Genomic DNA, 19148 nt, shown 5'->3' with positions numbered 1-19148 from the left:
GCAATAAGCATGGCCATTGCCTTCATTCTAAAATATACATCCCTTGAGCATGTCTTTTTTTCCCTACTACTTAATCTTCTCCTTCCTATCAGAATCATTTCTCTTAAAACTTTGAAACTATCACAAGGTGCTGTAATGACACCTTATTGTCAGATCCAACAAACCCCAATGCTGTATTTAGCTTGACTTTTCCGTATTTAGCATTAGACCCTGTAGACTAGTCATTCACTTCTTTTTTTTTTTTTTTTTTTTTTTTTTTTTTTTTTTTTTTTTTAGTCATTCACTTCTTTTGTAATGTCTCCTCACAAGACAAATTTTTTCTCCTACTTCTTTATTTCTTTTCCCTCTCCTTTTGGTCTTCCTCCAACTGCCTGCCTCTTAAATGTTGACATTCTGTCTTTCACTTGCTTTCACTTTTCGTTCTACACCCCACACCTGACTGTGCTAATGCTGTGGTATTAACTACCACCTGTTTACTGAGGATTCAAAATTAATGAATATCCTGTACTTTGTGGCTGTCTCAAATGCTTAGCTTTACTTCAGTGTGTTTGAAGGAGTTGGTTTCCAGTAAAGACTGCAGAAGCCCGCATTGCTATCAGAGCTGGGAACGGTAGAGGAGAGAGGTGATGGGCGTCTCTGTCAGAGCTCCAGGGTCTGCCAGGGAGGGTTCTACCTACACATACGTGGGACTTTCATCTTACATTTGAATACTAAAGAAACACCATCTTTCTAAATTATACATCTTGGGCACCTGGGTGGCTCAGTGGGTTAAAGCCTCTGCCTTCAGCTCAGGTCATGATCTCAGGGTCCTGGAATCGAGTCCTGCATCAGGCTCTCTGCTCAGCAGGGAGCCTGCTTCTTCCTCTCTTTCTTTGGGCCTGCATCTCTTCCTACTTGTGATCTCTCTCTGTCAAATAAATAAATAGTCTCTTTAAAAAAATAAATAAAATATACATCTTTTACAATTCCTTACTTTTCCATTTGCTGCCCAGGTCTTGGCCAGAATTATTTTGAATTAATCACTGAATGATTTCATCAACATTATAAATCTTAAATTATATGGGGCTCCTGGGTCATATAGTTGGTTAAGTGTCCAGCTCTCGATTTCAGCTCAAGTCATGATTTCAGGGTTGTGAGATGAACATGTGAGGGTTGTTGGGCTCCATGCTGGGCAAGGAGCCTGGTTAAAAGTCTCTCTTCCTGGGGCACCTGGGTGGCTCAGTTGGTTGGGCCACTGCCTTTGGCTCGGGTCATGATCCCAGAGTCCCGGGATGGAGTCTTTCATTGGGCTCCCAGCTCTGTCTGGAGTCTGCTTCTCCCCCTGACCTTCTCCCCTCTCATGCTCTCTCTCTCAAATAAATAAATAAAATCTTCGAAAAAAAAAATCTCTCTCCCTCTCCCTTTGGCCCTCCCTGCTCCCATGAACTCTCTCTCTCAAACAAACAAATAAAACTTAAATTACAGTATAGTTTTAGAAAATTAAGTTCCACAGACATGATCTTGGCTACACAACAGGTCTATGAAAAAATTAAATTCAAGAACTAAAAAGCAGATTATGGAATGCAACAAATGTGATTATCTCATTTACATTAAAATGTTTAGATGTATATAAAGCAGTCTAGAAGAATGTAGTCAGCAATTGCTGCAGTTGATAGCAGTTGTTACCTCTGAAAGGTTGAGATTTTTGTTTGTTTTAAAAATGTATTTTTTATAAATCAAACAGAGTCAATTATCATAGGGTTTCACGTACTTGTGGAGCATAAGGAATAACAGGGAGGACATAGGGAGATGGAGAGGAGAAGTGAGTTGGGGAAATCAGTTGGGGAGATAAACCATGAGAGACTGTGAACTCTGAGAAACAGGGTTTTGGAAGGGAGGGGGTGGGGGGGATTGGGTGAGCCTGGTGGTGGGTATTATTAAGAAGGGCACATATTGCATGAACCACTGGGTGTGGTGCATAAATAATGAATTTTGGAACACTGCAAAAAATAAAATAAATGTATTTTTTTAAAGTTAACATGTTTATAAAGGAAACTGAAAAACATAAGAAGCAAAGAACAAAGTCATCCACAATCACAAACAGTTTATAGTTTGACTTCTACGTTCTTAATTTCTCTGTATTGTCTATTTTACAGCATTATCAGGGAAAAAATTTATTTGGTAAAAACATCCTAACATATTTTGAATATTTTTCTATACCATGTGCATATTTCTGCAGCATAATTTAAAATTGCTATAAAATATTTTATATAGGGCGCCTGGGTGGGTTGGGCTGCTGCCTTCGGCTCAGGTCATGATCTCAGTGTCCTGGGATCAAGCCCCGAATCGGGCTCTCTGCTCAGCAGGGAGCCTGCTTCCCCCTCTCTCTCTGTGCCTACCTCTTTGCCTATTTGTGATCTCTGTCTGTCAAATAAATAAAATCTTTAAAAAATACCTTATATAGTTTATGTCATTTATTTATGCATATTCCTATTACAGGCATTGAACTTCTTTTTAGCTTCTGTTTTATATACATCATTGCAATAAACTGAAGGACATTCGTCAGTCAGTATGACTATGAATAGACTCATTTGAGGTACTCAACACTATTGACTCCTTTCTCTTCTTTTGACTTTTCTGGTGGTTCTGTCAGACTTCTGACACAACTTCTGGCCTTTGTTGCGGCTTGTCCTTCTTCCCTAGTCCTTTATGTGACTAGGTTCCTGTCCTAAGACCTCATCCTCTAGCAGCTTCACAACCTCACCTTTGGTGATACAGTTCCCTTTCTTGGCTTCAACTAAATGCAGATAACTGTTAAATGATTATCTTTAACCCAATGCCTCCATCATTACTCTACAGAATATTTCAGTATACTGAATATACTGAATATTTCCACTTGGATATATTTAGGATACCTTAAAGTCACATGGCCTTGTCTGAACTCACCTATCTTCCTAAACCTGCTTATGCAACTTTGTTCATTATCTCTGTGAATGGCATTATCATCTGTGTAGTGGCCTGAACCATTCACCAGGTATCATTCGGGATGCTTCCTTTCCCTAGCCATCCCACATCATCTAAACTCTCCAGCACTAAGAGTTAACTCATAAACATCTCTTGAATCCTTATCCTCCTCTTCATTCCTGCAACCCTGTGCCATTCATTCTCTGCTCTTATTTTTTCTTCCCATTCTTTCTCCCTCTTTCCCTTCTTTCTCTTTAAATCTGCTCTCCTGCTGCTAGAGTGATTGCTTTAAAATGCAGAACAGATAAGTCAATTTTTTTTTTCCATATTAAGTCAATTTATCAGTACCTCATTGCCTTCAGGATAAATTACAGTTTCCCTGGAATGACACTCTAGGCCTTCCTTTATGACTGTGCTCCGGTCCATCTGTCCCTAAGTTTCTGTTACACTCACTGCTTTTGTTCTCAAAAGCTAGTCATGCCCATTCAACATCCTTTGCCTAGAACCATGCTATCTTTTTTCCCTTACTCATCCTTTAAGAAAAAACTCAGACATTACGTCCTCCAGGAAACCTTCCTGACCAATCTACTCTCTTATTTTTTACTTTTTTTATTTTTAAAGATTTTACTTACCTGAAAGAGAGAGAGCATGAGAGGGGAGAGTCAGAGGGAGAAGCAGACTCCCTGCTAAGCAAGGAGCCCGATGCAGAACTCGATCCCAGGACTCCAGGATTACGACCTGAGCAGAAGGCAGTCGCCCAACCAACTGAGCCACCCAGGCACCACTGACCAATTCATTCTTTCAGCCACATCCACTACCATAGATTATGTGCTCCTACCATGTGACTCTATGTATCCATAGCATTTTCTTGTCCACTAAATTGTTAAGCTTTTTAAGGGCAGGGGCTATTCTCTCTTTTTAAAAAAATTTAAATTCAATTAATTAACTTACAATGTATTATTTGTTTCAGGGGTGCAGGTCTGTGGTTCATCAATCTTATATAATACCCAGTGCTCATTACAAGACATACCCTCCCCAATGTCCATCACCTAGTTACCCCATCCCACCACCTCCTTCCCCTCCAGCAACCCTCTGCTTGTTTCCTATGATTAAGAGTTTCTTATGGGGAGGGGGGTGCCTGGGTGGCTCAGTAGGTTAAAGCCTCTGACTTTGGCTCAGGTCATGATCTCAGGGTCCTGGGATCAAGCCCCGCATCGGGCTCTCTGCTCAGCAGGGAGCCTGCTTCCCTTCCTCTCTCTCTGCCTACTTGTGATCTCTGTTTGTCAAATAAATAAATAAAAATCTTTTTTTAAAAAAGTTTGTTACGGTTTGTTTCCCTCTCTGGTTTCATCTTTTTCATTTTTTCTTCTCTTCTCCTCTTCTCCTATGATCCTCTGCCTTGTTTCTTGAATTCCACATATCAGTGAGATCATATGATAATTGTCTTTCTCTGATTGACTTATTTCACTTCGCATAATATCCTGTATGTAGTTCCATCCATTTCATTGCAAATGGCAAGATTTCATTTTTTTTCGATGGCTGCATAATATTCCATTGTATATGTATACCAAATCTTCTTCATCCATTCATCGATCGACAAACATCTAGGCTCTTCCCATAGTTTGGCTTTTGTGGACATTGCTGCTATAAACACTGGGGTGCAGGTGCCCCTTTATCACCCTCAACGCGCAAGGACAAGAACCCCCAGTTCAGATGCATCTTCTCTCTCTTTATTTCCGCAAGTCTACACACTTATATACGCTTACATGACCAATCAGCGAGCAGGGTACAGGAGGGAGCGGCTGCGCACCTATATTCATATCTTTTGGGTAAATACCCAGTAGAGCAGTTGCTGGGTTGTAGGAGGACAGGGGGAGCAGCAGCATCACTTGCATGCCTGTCTGCAGCTGATTTACCCGTTTTGTCCAACGTTAAAAAATTCAAAATAAAGAGAATGGTGTTGAGCTTATCTTTAGGGGACCTGAAGGTGTCCCCTATTCCCCCTTTTTGTTTATAAAGCGCATTTTTTATTGTAAGATGCGCGCACTCCACAAAACTCTGTCCTTGTGGGTTATAGGGTATTCCATGTATCAAGTGAATGTCAAGTTTTAGAGGGTTGTGAGGTGTAGGCTGGACCCTTATCTGTCTTTAACTGGCGTGGCTTTCCCCATGCCCCGAAAGTCTGTAGGCAATGGGCGATAACATCTCTGGATTTTTCCCCCTGTATGCACTGAGGCGAAAATTATTCCAGAGCAGGTATCTACAGAGACATGAACATATCTTAACTTTCCAAATTCTGAAACATGTGTGACATCCATTTGCCATATATGATTAGGTAACAAACTTTTAGGATTAACCCCCAAGGACGGTGCAGGTATAAGGTCACGCAATTTCTGCAGGAGACTGCTATGTCCCGGGCCTGTGCTTTTGTTAGGTTAAATTTGAGGCCGAAGAGTTAAAGCATTCACATGGAACAGCTTATGATAATGTCTCGCCTGTTGCACCGGGTTCTCAATGGCAAAGACAAATTCTCCTCTGGTTAAGGAGTCTGCTAATCGATTACCTTTTGTCAGGGGGCCTGGTAAGGTTGTATGAGCTCGTATGTGGCCAATATGAAATGGACCCTTCCTGTCCCAAACTAATGTTTGGATTTCTTGTAATGCCTTAGAGATAGTAGACCTGGCTTTAATAGAACCCACATTTTCAATGATAGAGACAGCTTGCACCACATACCTACTATCTGATAAATGGTTGAAGGGTTCTTAATGAAACATTTGAAATGCTTTTATCACTGTGAGCAGCTCGGTTTCTTGGGGAGAGCAGCTTTGAAATAGGAAGGTCCAACTCTCTTCTTTGTTAACTATAGCTCCTACAGGTGTCCTGGCTTCTTGCAGTAATAGCAAACTCCAGGAGTACCCCTATGTTTATATTGTTGAGCTCCCTGTAATCCTTGTAAACCTTGAGTGATAGCTGCAGCCATAACCTGCCCTTGAATAACACTACCGTTGATATCCCTGCAAACTTTAATATATGTACTCAAGTCTTTGCTTTTCCAAGGTCTGATGGCTTCTTTACACCATTTATTAGCTTGCTTATAAGCCAGCTGTCTTATCAATGGCATGGCTGCCTCTACCTCCCAAATATTCGACCAGCTGTTTGCATCAGCCTCGCTACAAAATCAGCATATGCTTCATTTGGTCCTTGTATTACCTCAGACAGCTGACCCTGTGAATCCCCACTGCCTTGAATTGTCTTCCATGCTTTAGTGGCCGCCGCGGCTATTTGCAGATAGACCGCAGGGTTGTATTGTATTTGGGCCTGCTTTCCCATGTACGGTCCTATTCCCATTAATATTTCTAGGTCCCACTGAGGATTTCCAGCCGCTGCATTATGGCGGGCAGTGTCCTGTGAGTATTCTTGCCAGGCTGTTTTCCATACTAGATATTGCCCTCCCGACAAGGTTGTGCGGGCGTTACCCCAGTCTTCAGGGACTAAGTTCATTCCTGCTATGGTCTCCAACAAAGATACCGTAAAGGCTGCCTGAGGGCATTACTGCATGACTGCTTCCTTTAATTGCTTAACTAGTTTAAAATCAAGAGGCTGATGATACCGCTGGTGGTTTTGGTCCTCTGAACCGGAAAGGCAGAGGCCAGGTCATGATCTCTCCAGCTCGAAACCCTGTCACTACCACATGTGGTGCAGCAGCTACAAGCTCCTTGGCACGCCATAGGATTATATGGCGGAGGGGCACTAGGCATCGCTGGAGTCGACAGTTTCAACTGTTCAAACTTGGAGTGCATTTTACGGTCTAACTCCTCCCCTGACATTTCTTCTTCCTCTTCACTAGAACTACCCCCCTCTGAGGCATGAGAAGACCGCTCCTCTTTTACTTCCTCCAATGCCTCTGCTCCCTCTTGTAGAGCTGATTCACGTTTGGGTTTCGGCCCCACCAGGCATCCCCGGACTAAGGTCCATATTGCCAGGGTCCCGGGTGGCAAAGGAGTTTTATTGTCCTGTTTCTTCAAATCCTCCCCTAAGTGGTCCCATTGAGGTATGTTTAGCAAGCCTTCATCTAGGAACCATGGAGCCACCTTTTCCACTGTATTCAAAAAGGCCTGAGCAGTTTTTGCTTTTAGTGAAGTTCCATTGGCTTTCAGCAGGTCTTTTAAAGACTCTTCCAACCGCACTTTAGATACTTCAGATCCCATTATGAACACACAGACAACAGACGCGGACGTTAAAGACACTAACACATTAACCTTTTACACGCATATACTTCAGTCGACCTTTACTCCCCGCTTTACCGCGGAATTCCCACTTTTGAACGTGGCTAATGTCCCCGCTTACCTGCGGACTCTTACTCCCCGCTTTCCTGCGGATTACCTGCAAGTTTCCTTTATTTAGTTCAAGGGGGGCCGGCGCCATTTATCGCCCGCGATGCGCAAGAACGACAAGAAGCCCCAGTTCAGATGCATCTTCCCTCTCTTTATTTCCGCAAGTCTACACACTTATATTCGCTTACATGACCAGTCAGCGAGCAGGGTACAGGAGGGAGCGAATCAGGCTGCGCACCTAAACGAACAGCTTTTGCTAGCAACCAATGCTGTTTACCTCCTCTTTGGGCGTTCCGCTTAGTCTCATGAGGCAACTTTTCTTGGCAACTCGCCAGGCGCCATCTTTTAATGGTGGAGGCCTCCCTGGCCAGAGGCCTGCCTCCGACACCCCTTCAGATCACTATATTCGTATCTTTTGGGTAAATACCCAGTAGAGCAGTTGTTGTGGTGCAGTTGCTGGGACAGGGGGTATTCTTATTACCCTTTTTGTCCTTATCCCTAGCACAGTGTCCAGTTGCAAGATTAGTGCTCATTAAATACTTTTGAATGAGTAATCAGTATATACTACAAGTTATTAATATACACTAAACTATAATCGTACTATTATTTCATCTCACAGGATTTTTTAAAAGAATTAATTGAACCTGAAATAGACAGCCTTTTTACTTTTGGAGAAGAGGGAGAAGAAAGCATGAAGGATAATTTTCAGATGCAAAAGGAAGAAGAGGTAAGATGATTTCGTATTATATTTCCCTTTCCCTTTATATTTTAAAAGAATATAAGTATAAGTACTGAGGTGCCTGGATGGCTCAGTTGGCTAAGTGTCCAACCCTTAATGTCAGCTCAGGTCATGGTCTCAGAGTCGTGAGATCAAGGCTCATGTCAGGCTCTGTGCCCAGTGCAGTCTGCTTGAGATTCTTTCTCTCTCCTTCTCCCTCTGCCCCTCCCCTTCACACTCTCTAAATACATACATACATACATACATACGATCTTTAAAAAAAAAAAAGAATATATATAGGTTCTATTGAAGATAGAAATAGGTCATCTGGAATAAACACTTCAGCTCCTTTCCTTTCTTCATAGAGATTTAACTGTATCTGAGACATCCTTATCTCATTATTTTCCAAGGTAGGGGTATCCTTTTCCTTTTCAAAAATTGGTCACTTCCCCAAAAGCCTCATCCACACCTGTACTCCCATTACCTACACAATCTACCTCTCACCCTTATGCTGTTTCTTTGTCCTTGCATTACCAGATTTTTCAAAAGTAATTTAAACTCTATGTTTCCAATTTTTTCTTCTTCTTTTGTTTTTTTAACTAATGGGGCTTGAACTCATGACTCTGAGATGAAAAGCTGAGCTGAGGTCAGGAGTCTGATGCTCAACCATCTCAGCCACCCAGGTGCCCCTGTATCCACTTCAGTTTCCATTCTGGGCAGCTTTCCCCTTCTTCCCAGGCCCGTCTCTGCACCGCCTTTCTCCTAATCCCGTCTCTACACCTCCTTGGGAATTTGTAGTAATAAAACCCTTTCTCTGCATTTATAATGGTAATGATGATGATAATGATAAAAATGCAATGATAACTACAAATAATTGAGTACCTATCTTGAACTATATGTTCTGCATGTGCTACTTCTTATCTGTACAACACAACTTCAAGGTAAAAATTACTGCCCCATTTTATAAATAAGAAGCTCAGAAAGGTTGACTCTGACTTATCCTAAGTCAGAAAGCTTTCAGTGGTGGAACCAATGTTCAAACCCAGATTGGTCTGGCATAAGAGCCTTTGCTGATTCCTAGGTTGACTACTACTGTCCTTGGCTCTCAGAACTCAAGATGACCAAACACTCTCTAGACTGTTTTAACTTACTTCCTTGATGTTTCTTCTCTCTGAATAGTTTAAATGTTGGCATGATCCCAGGCTGTGACTAGGTCCTCTAGACCCATGATACATGCTAGACAGCAGAAGAAAAATTTTATACAATATCTAAGCCTCTTTTGGCCAGCATTTTCTGTTTATTTCTGGTACAGTGCTTGGGATATAGAAGGCACAAAATAAATGGAAAACAGTGTTATTTGGGCACTAAATTCTGTCATACCTTTTATTTTTTTAATTAAAAAAATTTTTTTTAAAGATTTTATTTACTTATTTGACAGACAGAGGTCACAAGTAGGCAGAGAGGCAGGCAGAGAGAGAGGGGGAAGCAGGCTCCCCGCTGAGCAGAGAGCCCGATGCGGGGCTCGATCCCAGGACCCTGGGATCATGACCTGAGCCAAAGGCAGAGGCTTTAACCCACTGAGCCACCCAGGCACCCCTCTCATACCTTTTAAATATGTAATGCATTTCCTCTTTTCTTCCTCTTGTGGCCTTAGTTCTGGCCCTTTCCTTTCTATGTTACAAAGTGGTTTTTTTCTTTTTAATAAGATTTTATTTATTTTTTGACAGAGAGAGAGACAGCGAGAGAGGGAAAACAAGCAGGGGGAGTGGGAGAGGGAGAACAGGCTTCTCACAGAGCAGGGACCCTGATGCAGGGCTCGATGCAGGGTTCGATCCCAGGACCCTGGGATCATGACCTGAGCTGAAGGCAGACCCTTAACTGACTGAGCCACCCACATGCCCCTATGTTACAAAGTCTTGTTTGGTCTCCAGATATCCCTTTCTCTGTAAAAACTTCCCTGGGTGCCTAGGCAGAATTTAGGGCCCTTTTCTGGGTGCACAAATCTTTTGGAACATACCAATCATGCTTACTGTAATTAATTCCTGCTCCATCTCTCCTACTGTGCTGTGAATTCCTAGGGCCTGGAAGACATCCTCTTTGTTTCTTTCACCATTGTCTCCCCTGGTCTCCACTTCCCCATCCCCACTAATTTCTCGGTATTTGCTGTATGCCTTCAAAAATGCTTGTTGAATGACTAACGCAAATGGAAGATTAAAGCTTCAGATATTGCTCCAGGGAACTTGCCACGCCACTGAGTCACATACCAGCTCGCTAACAGGTCCTTTGTGTTTCTATGCCCTAGAAGCCTTCAACATCCAAGGAGGAGGAAAAACTCATTCGAGTAATTGAAAAAGATGAAAATATTTATTCTAAACCTCTATTTGAAGCAAATATATTCTCTTCCTGGGTATGTATCTGAAACCCAAGTAGGAAATTCAAAACCAGAGAAAAAAGCTAAGAAATTTAACATTATGTAAAAATGATATGGATTTAACATAACTTTTAGCTCTAGGAGGGCCAGGAGCTCCTACATAATGCATTTTTCAGATTTTTTTTCTTTCCAGGATCATTTCTGGAAAACTCTTGTTTTTTACCTTAACTTATAAAAAACCTCTCATTCTCTTCTTTGAACCTCATTTTAAAATTAGCATTTTATTGCCTTCCTTAATTTAACAATATTTTTGTCAAAATTTGACCTATTTTTTAAATGAATTCATTCAGCAGACTTTATTGAGAACTGTGATTAGCATATACCTCTGAACACAAGAATTATTGGGAAATTGGAAAACTTTAGAAACTCAGCAGGAAAACAGATTTAAAATTCTTCCACAGAAAATTGTAGGACTATGGTAGACTTAAGTCAGTTCTAGATTTCAGTTCTAGATTGATATGTCTTTCTGTGAAGGCTGTCATGCCTTGATCCCATTAATCCCCCGAAATGGCATATAGCATTTTGCGTGTATGTTTCTACTGTGCGTGTCCTTGCGGGGGAGGCAGGTACCAGAAATCCATAGACTTAGTCAGATTTCTCAGCCTCAAGGTTAAGAACCACTTGACTATTAGAGATCTGATCCACCTGGGTTGTCAGGGGCATGTGGAGGGGTGGGAGCCAGACCGAGATGGCAGCAGATGACAGTGGGATGACTGAGGCAGAGGTGTGGCCCAGGGGGGAGGCACATTGCGGGGATGTGTGTCCAGGGAGGTTGTTGAAAATAGGCTCCAACTCTTATAGGAAGAGCTGGGAGAAACCATGTGGAGAGTCAGGGAGGCGCTGCAAACTGGGGTGAGAGCAGCGCCGAGAGGGGTTGCAATCACATTCTCCCCAAGTTACATCTTTTCAACAAGTTTTCCGTATAGTATATTAATCTATCAGTCTTTAAGACTGGGTGAGGCAAGGATGTAAGAGAAAGCAGGGCCGTGAGCCCTGTAAGGAAAAGAGAGATAAAGGGTAGCACTGTTTAACTGTTTAAGCACCCCCCCCCACCGTCCCACCTAAGCCTTCCTGCCTCAGAGTTTCTCCCCTGCTGTGTCACCCAGGCTAGGAGTCAGGGTCAAACCTTCCCAATATCCTCAAGACAGGTAGGAAGCAGGCAGGAAAACAGCCTATAGTCGGGGTGGGGGTTGGGGGGGTGTGGTGCTTGTTTTTGATGGTGGGGGGCTTCTTCTCCAGGACCTTTCCATCTGACATGGTGTGGTGCCACGTGACTAGCTCACCTGAGGCCGATGTGGCCCAGGAAGTCTATCTCCAGGCTCTGGAAGTTTGCTAATGTTGCTACTCTAGATCACTGAAGGTCTTTTTTTTTTTTTTGCCAGATAGCCTCTGGTCCTAAGGACATAAATAAGCATTTTGCAGGGATACCAGACCTTTCAGGCGGCAGCAGTCTCTCCTGCTGCTCTAAGAACACAACTCCCAGGAGGCAGTACGTTTGATTAACACTAGGGAGGAAAAGGAAAAAAGAAGGGCTCGGGAAGCAGAAAGCCTGTGGCATGCAGGTGTAACCTGTCATGTCGCTGGGAACTGAGCTGTGAAACTTGGAGAGCTCCGAGAGATAGAGGGGTCCCAGGTGTCTAGCCATAAATGGCTCCAGACCCCTGAGAAGCTACAGACACGAGCATGGAGTTTTCAGTTAGTAACGCCTTCTGCAGGTGACTCCGGATGGGATTTTCTGGGCATTGAGATAAGAAATAGCTCAGCAGGAGAGGTGGTGTGTCACCACCAGCTTGGGCAGACTAGGGGCTTGGCCTCATTCATACCATTATCTGATGCCTGGTGTTCACCATAATCGGGCTGGACCACCCAGTATGCAAAACGCTCCTCAGTTAGCTGGGAGGTAGGACTTTGTGAGGATTCCTGAGGATTGTACTCAAAGCAGACCCCATGTACTTGGTCTGCTGTGCCTGAAATGGTCACACCCAATTTGGCGCTGGGCCCGATTCACTGGTTTTCCCAGTAAGTTGCACCAACTTTGCCGCTGCCCCTCCTGGGAGAAGGCTGCTCTGCCTCAGATTCAGCCCAGTTCAAGAATCTTGCCGCACAGCACCGCTTGGGACCCTCTCTGAGTCACAATCATTCCGACACTGTTGCTGCAGGACAAGCAGCCAGAATTCTCTAACATCTCAGCTGGCTGGAGGGGCCATGGGGTGACTAAATCCACCAGCTTTCCCAGAGGCAATACCAAAAGTACTCAGAGCGACCCTGGCCCCCAGGTGCTGCGGCTTGACCGCAGGAGTAGCATTGCCTACGGCTCAGCGACCCCAACAAACAAGGTGTCTGGAACAGTCTCTCTCAGGCTCTTCTTCACACCATAGATTCCTGCTGCCTGTAAGTGTTCAGTGTGTGAGGGAGATGGGAGAGTTTGCTGGATCACCTGTGAACTGGGGAAGGATGAACAGGGGCCAGACTTGGGGGCATCAGCAGTATTTTTAACATAAGATTAAACTTTCTGCCTTTCCCTCTGTTACTGGGCTGAATGTGGCCCTTAGATGCCTGTGTTTCCCTCTCACCTACCAGAGTACACCAGAGCAGCTACTAATTTACCTATTTAAAACAGCAACAGGGAAAGGCCATTGGAATTGGTCCAAAGCTGATGAGGAGCTTTGTCAGTGCTTGGATCCCAAGGAGCTGGGCCTGGAGCCAGATCTTCCCTGAGATAGACCCAAACTAGAGATACTGTACAGTGGGAAGCCCATAAGTAGAGTCAAACATGAGGAAGACCAGGTCAAAAAGGCCAAAGACAGAATGGGAGTCAGAGACCGCGTGCAAAGCTACAGCAGATTGGCACAAACAAGAGGGGGGCTGAGGCAGGTACTGCCAAGAGCCATGAGGCCAGTGTTAACCATCACCAGCCCACTGTTGACCCGAAGCCTTACAGAGAACATAAACAGTGAATGAACACACATTCTGCATGTTCTATGTGTTATATGCTATATTCTTACAGTGAAGTAAGGTAGAAGAAAGGAAATGTTATTAAGAAAATCATAAGGAAGAGAAAATACGTTATAGTAGCAGACTGTAAAAAAATCCAGGTACAAGTGGACCCGCATAGTCCAGACCCACGCAGCTCCAGGGCACACTGCTTGTATCTTGAGTGAATGTGGAGTCTGAAGGATCACATGTACAGAGTACAGTCCTGCCTTACTCTGGTTCCCACCGATCAAGTTGTTTCATACAGTTAGAAACCATGCGTGGAATTCCAGTTCTAGAAGCCTCTGCTCTGAAAACCATTCTTCTGGGCTCAAAGAACAGCTGTTAGTGGCATGTGTGGGTCCAGGCTGGACAGTGATCACCATTTACTTCTCAAACGTACTACCCAAGGAAAGGGAGCAAAACAGAAAGAGGAGAATAGGTGACTGGGAAAATAAGAGAGTAGAAGAGTGAGAGTAAAAGTGAACATGTTTAACATTGTTTCTTTTCTCTGGTTTTCCTTTAGAAAAAGCTAGCAGGGTACACTGGGATGTGTGGTGGAGAAGGAAGAGGCCTCGATGAGGGGTTTGCTTTACCCCACTAGATCCTTCTGTGAGGATGGCAGGCTGCCTACCCTCTTCCGTCTCCCTTTCCATCTGTAATGTGGGGCTTACCTTTTACGTGACTCAGGCTGGGAAGCATGGATAAATGAGATTTTAAACACAGTTCTGGGCAAAAAGGGCTGAAGGGGACTCAGAGTTTCAGGCTTCCAGTGATGGAATGAATAAGTTCATGGGGATGAAGGTAGGGCATAGGGAATATAGCCAGTGACACAAGTAGCACTCTGTGGTGACAGGCGGTAGCTACACCTGTGGTGGCTCAGCATAATGTTGAGATTTGTCCAGTTAGCCTGCTGTACGCCTGAAAGTAATGAAGCATCATGTGTCAACAATACTTCAGTTAACAAAGAAGTGCACAGTTCTGGGAAAATGGTAAAATATTTATTTTTAAATATGCTTATAATTTTGGTTTTCTAAATACCTTCTTTTACCTTCCTCTTATTTTGTTTCCTGGAATGTATTCGGAGTCAAAATAAATGAAAGAGGTGTTTTTTTCCTTCATATTTTCCCTGTCTTGATATTTATGAAGTTCCCTAAGGAACTGAAAGATCCGACTGGATTTTTGCGATGTTAAGAGCTTAATGAGGTGAGTTACTAAGAAGAATAGAGTTAATCTCTTTGATCATTAACTTGATTTATTACAGGAGCATGTTTACCCTTCTCTTTATTGCCCTTTCTTCCTTGTTTCTTTTTGTTGATATTATTTTCCCTGCATTTTTTATAATTCTAATTAAATTTTATCCACCTGTAGCATGAATAATTTGGAAGCCGGTATGCTATGTGCCACAGGTAGTCCCTATTCTTTTTCGGTGTTAAGATTGTGCTTAATCATCTACTATATAAATATGGACAGTAGAAAAAATATTCTGGAAGATTTGGTCCAGAACATCCCGAAGAAGTAGAGTATTAACTGTTGGGACTCTCAGTTCATTCATACTACACATTTCCTTTGTCAGAGAGAATCAGCGAAGCAAGGCACATTGGCCCCAAAGTATCTCGAAGCAATGGCTATCATTGAACGCACACAGGAGAAGTTACTGTGAGTATGAGGCACCACAAGGGTAATTACAAAGATTGTTGGCCAGGAGGTGTTGCTGAGAAATCCACACCTCTCGATTTACCTTTGTTTCTTCTGCTTCTTTTATCCTTATTAGTGGGATCAGTACCTCCAGATCTTCTGCTGGAGGCAATGAATTCTACTGTTCTTGTACACACCATCCTCACCCACAGTGGAGGTGGAGGAAGTGGAATATGTGTAGGTGGGGAATAGGGTGTTAGGAGTGATCCATCCAGTCTGTTTCTAAGAGATGAGCTAGAGATGGGAATGAAACTGGGAGACACTACTCTGCAAGAAAGAGTGCTATATATGCCCAAGAATAGGAAGGGCGGTATAGTAAAGATGGTCGAGAATGTCGAGAGAAGAGCATAGCCATGTGACATAGACCATGTGCTCGAGGAAGTAAGAAGCGCATTTCAAATTAGTTTTCTTGACTGTAAAATCTGGTTTTAGAGGTGTTGGCAAAGAAGGGAAACTATTGGATTTAGTTTGTTGGATCACATCAATGAAGAGAAGCCAAAATTAGCTCCTGGAAAAGGGGTTCTTTGGCTATTGATGGATCCAAATACCCACAAGTCAGGTTTCACTAAGAGCTGATAAATACATTGCATTCTTAAATCACAGCATGACTGCCATGCTGACATTACCACCCAGTTCTTGCTTAAGGATTGATGCTGCTGCCTCCCTTATGTGTACCTTTCAGATGCAGTAAGCTAATTCTACTGCCTCTTCTCAACAATGAGTTCCTGTATGTGAAAGATACTTTTTCAAACCTTTCCATTTTGTTGTGTTTCTCTGGACTCTGTTCCCATCAGAGAGGTTGAAAGCAGAGCCAGACAAGCAGAGGAAAAGTTTGATGATGTAAATGAGAAACTTCATTATGCCCTTATAAGAAATAAAGACCTGGAGAGAGAATTAGAGACTATTTTGACGAGTTCTAGACAGAAGGAGTTTGAAGGAAGGGAAGAAGAAAATGAAGGAGAAAGAGAAGACAGAGAAGATGAGGAAGATGATGACGACGATGATGAAGAAATCAAGCCAATAGAACATTTGCCAAAATCTCTAAAGAGAGGTGAGGCTTGCTTTCTCATTTTGCTTCATTTAGGTTATATTCATGAAACAAAACATGTTTTGGTAGCAAATATCTTAGAAGAATATTAATATCCTTAGTACTGATTTACTGGTTCATATTTTTCATAGGAATACACATACATTTAACTGTATAACTATCTTATTCAGGCAATTCACAAAAAGAAAACAAAATGACTGACAATTGTAGACTAAGAAACTAACATAAGATACAAGTTTAGCCTCTAAAACTAGCAAATATTTTTATTTTATTTTATTTTTTGAAATTATGTATTTATTTGACAGACAGAGATCAGAAGTAGGCAGAGAGGCAGGCAGAGAGAGAGGAGGAAGCAGGCTCCCCACAGAGCAGAGAGCCTGATGTGGGGCTCAATCCCAGGACCCTGGGATCATGACCTGAGCCGAAGGCAGAGGCTTTAACCCACTGAGCCACCCAGATGCACCTAGCAAAGATTTTTAAAAACAAAAGAATGTAACGCTAGTTAGAAGGGGAAAACTGTTTTATAGATAATACTTGTGGGTGGATGGTATATAACTTTTTCAGGTAATAATTTGAGCATATGTATAGATATCCCTTAAATACATGCATCTACTTTGACCTTTGACCTAATACTTTTACTCTTGATGATCTAGTCCAAGGAAATAATCCTAAATATAGAAAAAAAGATTAATGCACAAAAATGTACGATGTATCATTGTATATAATAGAAGCCACCTACCTCTCCAATCATGGAAGAAAGGTTAAATAAATTATATTATACTAATATACTTGAATATTATACCACTATTAAAATGGTTTATAATGACATGGAAATTTTTTAAAAAGATTTTATTTATTTGAGAGAAAGAGAGAGCAGAAGCAGGGTGATGGGCAAAGGGAGAAGCAGATGCCCTGCTGAACAGGGAGCCTGATGTGGGTCTTAATCCCAGAAAACCAGGATCATGACCTGAGCTGAAGGTAGACGATTCATCAACTGAGACACCCACGTGCCCCAAGGAATTCTTTTTTAAAATTTATCTTAGGGAGAGAGAGAGACAGACAGAGAGACAGAGAGACAAAGAGAAATGAGAATGAGCAGAGGGGTGGAGGAGAGAGAAACCCAAGCAGATTCCACGCTGAGCACAGAGCCTGATGCAGGGCTTGATCTAACGACCCTGAGATCGCAGCCTGAGCTGAAACCAAGAGTCAGATGCTTAAATGACTGTACCACCTAGGTGCCCCGGAAATTCTTATGTGTAAATATCAAATGCAAGAAAACATACTTTTTTAAAGCTAGAAAAAAGACCAGAAGAAAATTGTATCCAAATATTGATAGACAACGTCTCTGGTCGATGGAGGTTTGTGGGGAATTTTGACTTTGGTTTTTGGTACTTGTTTGATTTTCTATGAAAATAATCACCATTATTCTATGGGAAAACGAATTTAGCTCTTTACTTTCTTATCTCTAATTAGTGCAATAACCTGCTTTTGGGCAGTTCTCAGTATCCCCAGGATTGGAGGCTGTTTTTTTTTATATTTGCTCTCACCTTCACCCTTTAGTGTGTTCCCAGGACAACTCCTGATGGAAGGGATAGGACAGGGAGAATAGCGACTTCTGTTTCTCTGTCACCCCAGTCTTCACCTATGCCCCCAGCCAAAGCGGTCGCTAAGTCAGCGCCCTACGGCCTATGTGCATTTTCTCTCCTGTTACCTCTCAATGGGTAAGATGCTAATTATTCCAAGTATGACAATCCTTTGAATTTATGTGAGATAGTTTTCATGGCTTAAAATATTTTCACCTTACACTGTGTAATTTTATCCTGATAATTTGAAAACTAGGCTTTTTCCAGATTACAGAAAAATAAATATGCAAACCATGCAAAAGTAACCATGTTAAACTGGAGAGGTTACCTCAGTATGGAATGAGTGATGTTATCTTTGTCCATTTCCATAAAGATCTTGGGGATGAGGTTAAATCCAGAATGGAAAGTATTAAAAATTTTAAGCAGAGGAAAACTATATGCATTAGTCACCATCCTATAAACAATTACCTACACAAACATAGCAACCTTTCACCTTCCTTCCAAATATTCCTTCAGAGTCATTGCCGGGGGTGGTGGTGCTCAGAGGTGAAGGAGAGGCTCTGCAAACCTTAGGGGAATCGGCTCCTTGGTCAGGCCCTTCCCATGCCATGCAGGAGACCTGAACGTTTTCTCCAGAAAATCTAGAAGTTGGACATTCCTTAGGGGCAGACGCCCCACCCCCACCCTGAGCAATGTGAATCTCCTGTGGCACATGCAGCGTCATACATGTGCGACTTCCAGCACGAGATCACATTTCCCTCGAGAGCTGTGCGGTGAAGAACGGACAGTTACGTACAGTGAAGGAGAGAGGCTTGTACATGCTGGGCAAGGGGAAGATCTGGACAGAGCAGAAGACATAATTTGTTTTGTTTTTGTGTCAGTTTTTAATAATTAGCAAATCACTGTGCTCTGAGCTGTGAATGAAGACAGGGATCCAGAGAGATGTTTAGGAAGATGAGTAGTGGCTTAGACTCTGATCTCGGTGAAGCCTGCAGTTAGGAGCTAAGAGCAGGGAGAGACACTAAGAGCAAGACAAGGGTGTGAACAAGATGACCGTATGTGGGATGGAGATGGAGACAGCCAGTCAGAAGGATTTAAAGTGAGAAGCTTGGTGTCATGGAGCAGCTGGGGAAAGCTGGCTTATGGCTGGAGACCTCCTGCCCCCATCCCCAGGGCCGGGCCTGAGTCAGGTCTGTGCACGGGAGACTGGAGAGAGGGACCAGGAGACAAAACAGGAGTGCAGAATGGGTGTGGGAGGATGTTGGATACTAGCTCTCTTTGAAATTTTTTTCCGCCAAGTTTGGGATATCTATAGAAGGAAGGCGGCAGTGTTCTTTCTGTTTCTTTATTCTCCTTGACCACATAGCCCTCTTTCCCAGGACCCAGAACTCAGGTAACTAACTAACTAACTACACTTTAA

At 42.8% G+C, this 19148-nt stretch overlaps 1 protein-coding gene across 5 annotated transcripts in view; it reads left to right on the top strand.

Moving 5' to 3' along the window:
- The window catches only part of AXDND1 (axonemal dynein light chain domain containing 1), a 116187-nt gene that overhangs the window by 85700 nt on the left and 11339 nt on the right, over positions 1–19148 (top strand). For all 5 annotated transcript variants that reach the window (XM_059145845.1, XM_059145844.1, XM_059145847.1 and 2 more), the window contains 4 exons: positions 7897–8004; positions 10298–10402; positions 14976–15058; positions 15892–16148. In XM_059145845.1, the coding sequence (XP_059001828.1) occupies positions 7897–8004; positions 10298–10402; positions 14976–15058; positions 15892–16148 (553 nt within the window). The remainder of the gene's footprint in view (positions 1–7896; positions 8005–10297; positions 10403–14975; positions 15059–15891; positions 16149–19148) is intronic.

The sequence above is a fragment of the Mustela lutreola genome, chromosome 14 (assembly GCF_030435805.1).
Source record: "Mustela lutreola isolate mMusLut2 chromosome 14, mMusLut2.pri, whole genome shotgun sequence".
Taxonomy (NCBI): Eukaryota; Metazoa; Chordata; class Mammalia; order Carnivora; family Mustelidae; genus Mustela; species Mustela lutreola.
Note: the sequence above shows the minus strand (reverse complement) of the source record. Positions and strands in the feature narration are given on the sequence as shown.